This window comes from Alexandromys fortis, unplaced genomic scaffold, assembly GCF_014885135.2.
Source record: "Alexandromys fortis isolate MF-2015 unplaced genomic scaffold, M_Fortis_MF-2015_v1.1 scaffold_210, whole genome shotgun sequence".
In the NCBI taxonomy this organism is placed as follows: domain Eukaryota; kingdom Metazoa; phylum Chordata; class Mammalia; order Rodentia; family Cricetidae; genus Alexandromys; species Alexandromys fortis.
In genome coordinates, this window is record NW_026068101.1 from 1,810,238 (window position 1) to 1,818,666 (window position 8,429).

An 8,429-nucleotide genomic window follows, 5' to 3' on the forward strand; every position below is an offset into this window, starting at 1 on the left:
TTTCCTTTCCTTTCCTTTCCTTTCCTTTCCTTTCCTTTCCTTTCCTTTCCTTTCCTTTCCTTTCCTTTCCTTTCCTTTCCTTTCCTTTCCTTTCCTTTCCTTTTTTCAAAACAGGGGTTTTCTGTGTAACCTTGGCTGTCCTGTAACTCACTCTGTAGACCAGGCTGGCCTCGAACTCACAGAGCTCCACCTGCCTCTGCCTCCTGAGTGCTGGGATTAAGGGCGTGTGCCGGGCTGGATGTAGCATTTCTAAGAGAATCAAAGGTTGTACTTTTGTTTTTGAGCCAGTTGTCTGTAGTTCAGGCTAGCTTCAAACTCAATATATAGCTGAGGATGACCCTAAATTCCCGAACCTCCGGCCTCTTCCTTCCAAGTACTGGATTTATAGACATGTGCCTACTACTCCTGGCCAGAATGAGTTTTTCCTAATGGAGTTTGCCATGAAAATATGGGTTTAGACTAGGCGGTGGTGGTGCTCGCCTATAATCCTAGCACTTGGGAGGCAGAGGCAGGTGGATCTCTGAGAGTTCAAGGCCAGCCTGGTCTACAGAGAGAGTTCTAGGACAGACAGAACTGTTGAACAGAGAAACCCTGTCTTGAAAAACAAACAAAAGGGAAAAAGTGTGGGTTTAGGTTACTTATTTGTATGCTAACTAAAAAACAAAGAGGTTTAGAATTTCAAATCTGTTGGAGGTTGTTCAGGTAGGTTTCATTAGGTAACGATGGGGCCACAGCATAGGTCACCTCGTCCACATATAGCCAGGTTACCATGCTGCATATTTGTTCTTTGATGATGGGGAATTTACTCTTTAACTGGGTGGTGGCGCACACCTTTAATCTGAACACTTAGGAGGCAGAGGCAAGCAGTTCTCTGAGTTTGAGGCCAGCCTCGTTGGTCTACAAAGTGAGTTCCAGGGCAGCCAAGGCTATATAGTGAGACCCTGTCTCCAAAAACAAAACAAAACAGATTTACTTTTAACTTTATGTTTCAGAAAATCAAAAGAAGAATATGACCAGGAGGAAGAAAGGAAACGAAAAAAGCAGGTGCTTGCAAGATGTAGATGCAGCAGAAGTCTGTCTTACTGGCATTGCCTCTTTCTTACTTACTCTTGGCTTTTGCTATTAGCATTTAAGTTTCTACAGAACTCCTCAGAGTAGCCATATTTTCTTGGCAAGTCAAAATATTTATATTTTACTTTTTATCCTTTTTTTTTTTTAAAAAGATGGAAAATACCTTTTCCTTCTGGTTGGTGCAGGTACTGGTGTGCCTTGTGTGAATGTATGCGTGTTAGCATGTGTGTAAGCACACATGCCTGTGTGCATGTGCATGTATGGAGGGGCAAGATTGGTGTCAGGTGGCCCCTCAATTTCTCCACATATATTGAGGCAGGGTCTCTCGCTGAACCCAGATTCTGTTGCTGTGGCTAGTCTGGTTTAGGCAGCTTGCTTAGGGAATGCCATCTCCATTTTATATGTAGGGATTAAAGGTTAGCTGCTTCCCAGACACCCGTATGTGGCTCTCAGCTGTCCATGACTCCAATTCCAGAGGATTTGGCATCCTCTTCTGGTACCAGGCATACACACAGTATATATAAATACGTCAGGCAAAATACTTATACACATAAAATCAAAATGAATCCTTAAAAACCAAAACAAAAACCAGACACGCTTCTGTGGCCAAGAACAGCACTCATCAGTGGGTGGGATTTAACAGCCTGTCCATTTCACAGGGCAATAGGAAGTCCCCTTGCAGTAGGACCTCCCCAGCTGTGGGATTTTGAGGGTTTTTTGTACCACGTATGAGATCCCTGTGCAGTGGGCCTCAGATCCATCCAAATGCAGTTGTTTTTACTTACAATGGTCATGCCTATTTCACCAGCGTGGTTATCCTGTCTGCCAGGTCAGTATTGCAGCTTGCAGAGTTCACAGCTGGGTAAGAAGCTTGATTTTTTATTTTTACTTTTTGAAACAGGGTCTTACTGTGTAGCCCTGGTTGGCACAGAACTTGTTATGTAGACCAGGCTGTCCTCAAGCCCTGCTTCCCAAATGCTGGGATTAAAGGTGTGCACATACTTTCTTACAAGAGTATATTTTATAAATTCTTAGAAAGTAATTATTGGTGCTAGGGGTGTAGCTCAGTGACAGTGCCTATGCTTACTATATGTCATAGGTTAATCCCTAGCCTTTCCCCTATACCCAAATTTAGAATTCTGTCAGTTTAAATTTGCTCACTTTATATCATTAGTCCGCAACCTATCTTTTAAATTTCATGGTAAAGGCTCAGAGCATCACATCAAAAATGGTAATGTCACTGATATACTGTTCTAGGGAATTCTTTATAAAGTCTTGTCTTTATTATTGCTCTGTTGCTGTAAGGAGACACCATGAACAAGGCAACTTATAAGAGCATTTAACTGGGGCATGGTTTACAGTTTCAGAGGGCGAGTTGGTAACTGTCACGGAGGAGAACGGGACAGCAGGCAGGCAGATTGGCATAGTACTGGAGCAGTGCTCAGTTTATGTTTTATCCACAGGCAGCAGGCAGAAGCCTCAAAGCCTACCCCCAGAGACACACCTCCTCCAACAAGGCCACACCTAATTCTTCCCAGAGTCCAACTGGGGACCAGGCATTCAGACAGGAGACTGTGGGGCCATTCTCATTCAAACCAGCACAGAGTTCCTCCGAGTGTTCAGAGTCTTCCTCATTCATTCACGGTCATGCTACCAAGTAAATAATCAAATTCAAAGAAAAGAGAAAAATCTTACTTTCCTTGTTTTCTTGACCCCTTTATTGTGTTGGAACATCAACCATGGCTTTCACCACAGTTTCTTCTACATCCTTAATCCTACTCCTTTGGTTATCATTCGTACTGCATTATTTGAAACAGAAGATTACTTGCCTCAAAAAGTAGGAGGTATAGGAGCTGGAGAGATGGCTTAGCAGTTAAGAGTATGCCGCTCTTCCAGAGGACCCAGGTTCAGTTCCCAGCACCCACACAGTGGCTCACAGCATCTTATCTCCGGTTCCAGGGAATTAGGATGCCCCCTTCCAATCTCTGGGCACTAGACATGCATGCAGTATACATACATGCAGGTGAAATACACCAAAGTAAGTCTACAAAAGTTAAATAAGAAAGTAGGCGCTAGCTGAGCATGATGGCGCACACCTCTAATCCCAGTCCTCGGGAGGCAGAGGCAGGAGGTTTTCTGTGAGTTTGAGGCCAGGCTGGTCTACAGAGTGAGTTCCAGGACAGCCAGGCTTTTTACACAGAGAAACTCTGTCCTGAAAAACAAAACAAAACAAAAAACCAAAAACAAAACAAAAACAAAAAAGAAGAAAAAAATAGAAGCTATAAAATGTTACATGTTTAAAATCCTGGGGAAAGTTGTTCATTATCTAGCTCAGTGCATGGTAATGTTTTAAATAAGATCTTTGGATCGCTTAACTATTGATTGGTCAACATTAATTTTTTTCCTTTTTAAAATTGTGTTATGGAATCCTGAAGTCATCAGAGGCTAAAATGGAAGACCCATCAGTGTATACTCCTGAAGCTGCAAAAATGAGTAATTCCCAAGGGGATGGAGAACATTTTGTTCAGCCACCTTCAGGTAAGCTTGAGGCGCACTGACTTTAACACACACGCCCTGAGAGAACCGCTGCTCCACAGCACGCTTCACCTCAAAGGCCTGCAACTTTGAGTGGCTTTGCTACTGCAAGTGCTTTTTAAGTGGAGTTTGTTTGCAGCTAGGAAATAGCCAGCCTGCCATTTCCACATTTCTCAGTGAAGCGTGGAATCCAGAGAGTAACAGTTCTCTTTGAGGGAGCCACCAGCCTCTGTACAATTTCAATAGCATATAATCACGTTTGTATTTGTGAGCTGGAAGCTCAACTTGGAGGTTAAAATTGAAAATTAGCTTTAAAAATTACCTTAAGGTAAAAGTAGAAGACATTTTTTTGTAGGTGTTTAGTTATTCATTATGTCCTTAAAGGAAATGCTAGCAGATGAACTTGTTCAGTACGTATCATAACCACTTTGAATATTTTCTCATACTGTATAGAAGTAACTGCAACAGCAATTGAATCATGATCATGATTTTAGTTTTTCACAGGTTTCTATGGTTTTAAACATCTTTTCTGAATTGAAAAGATAAAAATGTGAGACAGACATTGTGTTCCTTTTTTTTTTCCCTAAATAATGAATTCAGGAACGTGACTTCACAAGTGTTGTGAGCTGCTCCTAAGTAGTGAAATGTGCCTTCCGACTCTAAATACTATTTGAGATAGTCTGTACTGGTCGGCCTTGAACCCAGAGATCCACCTGCCTCAGCCTGCTGAGTGCTGGGGTTACAGGCAGAGGCCTTCAATCTGGCTTTTCCAATTATGGTTTTTCCATTTGTCAGAGTTCCACTTTATTCTTGTTTGCTCATTGGTTTTGAAGGAACAGGCTAACACTGGTCAGGAGTGTAGGACAGAAACAGGGCTATAAAGTTCCCTTCTGCACTTTTATTATGTCTGGTCTTTTTTTTTCTTCTGTATGTGAGTTCTATATATAGGCCAGACAATAGTGAGATCCTGTATCTAAATAAATGAAAACAGAAAAGCCCAGAATTTCATCACAGCCCACATAAAGTAGTATACATGTTAATAGCAAAACAAGTGGCAGATAACGTCTACTTGTTTCTTGATTTTTCAGGACTTTGTAAAATTGGTATATCAGACTTTTGGGATCACTTCATATAAAGTGATGGGACCCTACCTAGTAAGAAGAAGTCCTACTTTTAAAAGAATCGGGTGTTTGATTTGTATTGTTTGCCCTTTTATTCCTGTCTTCTCTTGGTTCCTACTAAAAATAATAGCATCTCTTCTGTGATGGAATTGTCAGATATGAATTTGTTTCATTAGGCTTTCTAATCCTTTCTTCTCCAATTCTGTGGTTCTGTTTGAGGAGCCAAGACTGCTTCTAGGAAAATAATCTCTAGTGTGACCTGAATATTAGCAGCTACTTGTTTATAAACTCATCAGGTTCTGTGGCCTCCGTCTAGACCGTTTGGGAAGTGCCGCTCTAACTTGTCTTTTCATGGGAGCCTGCAAAGGATTTTTTCTGGTCTCCCTGGCAGTGCAGTCAGCTTGTTCTCTGTACCTCAGCAGCCATCCTTGCCAAGTTCTTTGCTGGCTATACACACCTGGCAGGATTATTAATCCTTTGAGATATGTACCAGCTCCTTTTACTTCTATCATTTTAATGTAAGTCTTTGTATGTCTGTTTTCTTTCATAGCTCATGTAATTAAAAATGTTTTTATCTTTTAATTTTTGATGTGTATATGTGGCATATATGTCTGTGTGCACATATGTGAATACTCATGGATGAGACATGCAGAGGCCAGCGGTTGAGGTTAAGTGTCTTCCTCTGTTGCTGTCCACTTTGTTTGAGATAGGATCTCTTCATTGAACCTAGAACTCACTGACTGGCCAGCAAGCCTCTGAGCTCCATTTGTCTCTGGGCTTGATGTCCTCTGCCAAGCTCAGCTTTTTAAATGAGTGTAGGGTATCCAAACTAAGATTCTTATTCTCTCATAGCTGTTTTCCCACCGAACCATCTCCTACGACCCACCCTCTCAAAAATGATGATTTGTGTGCGGATGTACATGTGCATATGAGACTGAGAGACTTGTGTCCCACTGTGTACTCTGTGCATGAGGTCAAGAACAAGTTGCAGGAGTTAGTTGGTTCTGTCCTTCATGTAGGTCCCGAGGTCAAACTCATATATGTCATCATACTGGTGGCCAGAGACTTAACTTTCTAAGTCATTTTACTAGGCTTAAAAAAAAAAAAACAAAAACCCAAACCTGCTTTTCTTATAGAAAGTAGACTACAAAAGCAAGTAGAATGTTAATTATACCTATGGCACAGTTATTGAATGCTTCTATTACATGTGCTTTGAAGTTTCTTCTTGCTGTAGGAATGGTTACATTTTCTTAGTGCATTAGTAGTTCCTTTCAGTATGTAAGAGAAAACAAGCCATTGCTGCTGACAACTCATGTTGTAAGACAGAAAAGCATTGTCATTAAGTGTACAGTCACATGTTTAGAAGCAAATTTGGAAACCAAAGATGTTATTGTGAGGTACTTGTGTGCTGTTTGAATTAGGAAGTATCAATGTTTTCCATAATAGTGTGGTCCTTTAAGTTACAATATCCCATAACTGGTCTCACTGTTTACTACCAGAAGTTAAAGTGCATTTTGCTAATCAGTCAGTACAACCCTTGGCAAGAAAGATGGAGCTGCTGCCTGAAACTTCTTCCCTCCCACAAAAAGGTCTGAAGATTCCTGGTTTAGAACATTCGAGCATGGAAGGACCAATAGCAGTAAGTAAAAGCTAACTTACTATGAGCAAGACACAGTCATACACTTCATTAGGATCTTACAACTTAATATTGACCAATATTACGATGTCCAAGTGTTGTGTGGACTTGAATATCGACAGCTCCTTCTCTTATCTGAACTAGAATCTGTCAGCACTTGGAACAGAAGAGTTACTGCAACGAGAACACTATCTCAAGCAGAAAAGAGATAAGCTAATGTCCATGAGAAAGGATATGAGGGCAAAACAGATCCAGAATACTGAGCAAAAAGGAAAGCCTACCAGGGAGGTGGAGGTATGGCTAGTTTAATGTGTCAACTGTGCAAAGCAGGGGAAGAGATTTTCTGGTTTGTGTAATAAAGTCTTCAACGAATTTTGCTGCTTGATCCACTCAAATGAACCATCTGCTAGTACAACTGCTAAATCTTCTCTCGGGAGAGTTTAGCTGGGAATTCTGTGAGGCAGAAATAATTTCATTATACAGTTTTGTTGACTTCCCTGCTGAGTTCCTTAGGGTTGATGGTCTGCCTTACCTTAGCCATTTGAGAAACTTGGTTGTTGACTTTTAAGTTTTACTGAAAATGCCCTTTTTGTTCTTTTGAAGCATGTTGAGAATTTTAGACATATAAAGCTAATTTTTAATTTTTGTCTTTTCTTCTTTTCTTCCTTAAAGGAAATGACAGAGAAGCCAGAAATGACAGCAGAGGAGAAACAAACATTAATAAAGAGGCGACTACTTGCAGAGAAACTTAAAGAAGAAGTTATTAATAAATAATATGAAGAGTTAGCAAAACAGTCCAAATTTTCTTAAAAATAAATTATTTAATCCTTAAACAAGACTGTTAGTTTCACGCAAAAACCTGCTTTCTAAATGCAACTATAAGCTCACTATTATTATTTTAAACAGGTAAAGGGCAAGAGGAAAGGCAGTTTAACAGAAATTTCTGCATAGAGCCAGGTATGGTGTTGCACGCCTATAATCCTAGCACCCAGGATGCGGGAGCAAGCAGGAGGTTCAGGAATTCAAGGTCATCCTTAGGCACAGATCAAACTGGAGGCCAGCCTAGGTTACCTGAACCTGTCTCAAACAACCTAAATAAATAAAATAAGACAAAAATGTGCATGTTTTCTCTTCCAAAGGGGCTACAGAGAGAAACTGGTCGATAGCGCATGCTTTCATTCATTCTTCCTAGACACTGTTATGATGAATCACAGCCACGGTCGTCAACCAGACTGACAGGGTCCCAGCTTTCACAGGGTTATCGAGGGCCCAAAGTGCAGTGCCAGAAGGGGAAAGGCCAGTGATGAAGTGGCAAGCTGGCTGCGCTGCCTCGAGCAGATAAGCTGTAAACTCAGCAGGCGGTTGCAGAGAAGAGGGTATACAGTAATTTAGAACTTTCAAGCTGAACCAGAGCATGTGAATAGCAGAGGTAGCAATGTGAAGGGTTAGGGTAACATGGAAATTGTGAAGAATTAGAAACTTTCATTTTTGAAAGTGTAGCTACTGTAGCAAGACATGTACTAGTGGAGATGTAGGTTCACACAGTATGATGCGACCCAAAGGCAGTATCTTGGACAAAGGCCAAAGAGCTTTATATTTGAAGCAGAACAAATAAGACTTGGAAAAATAAATGGAAACGTAGAAAATTAGAACCTTTTCTATAAAAGTTGTTATAAAAACAGACAAAAGGATCAAGTGACTGAACCTGAGGAAAATGTGACTTACCAGTTGTCTCTGTAAAGCTCTGGGAAAATACTAGTCTATCTGCTTAAAGGTAACCAGAAGGATCCTGTGTTCAGAACCTTGCAAGTTACACTTTATACGCACCCTTTTCTAGTCACTCAACTTTTTTTTTTTAAAAAAAACATTTTGTGTGTCTATGGGCATGTCTATGCCACTATGCCTGTTGGTCAGGGGCCAGTTTGTACTGTTGAGTTCCGGGGATCAGACAGACTTGTCAGCAGTTGACCTCAACTGGGGTTTTTCTAAAATTTCACCAAACCTACTTGAATCTAAAACTGTTATTTAGGCTCCAACCTTCAGAAAAAACAGTGATAAAAACACAA

General features: G+C 40.8%; 1 protein-coding gene across 1 annotated transcript in view; it reads left to right on the forward strand.

Moving 5' to 3' along the window:
* Cfap36 (cilia and flagella associated protein 36) overlaps positions 1 to 7,199 on the forward strand; it is a 19,811-nt gene extending 12,612 nt beyond the window's left edge. The window contains exons 5-9 of the mRNA XM_050123906.1: positions 844 to 1,044; positions 3,507 to 3,609; positions 6,227 to 6,366; positions 6,508 to 6,657; positions 7,036 to 7,199. Of these exons, the coding sequence (XP_049979863.1) occupies positions 844 to 1,044; positions 3,507 to 3,609; positions 6,227 to 6,366; positions 6,508 to 6,657; positions 7,036 to 7,137 (696 nt within the window). The 3' untranslated portion in view covers positions 7,138 to 7,199. The remainder of the gene's footprint in view (positions 1 to 843; positions 1,045 to 3,506; positions 3,610 to 6,226; positions 6,367 to 6,507; positions 6,658 to 7,035) is intronic.
* The last annotated feature ends 1,230 nt before the right edge of the window (positions 7,200 to 8,429 follow it).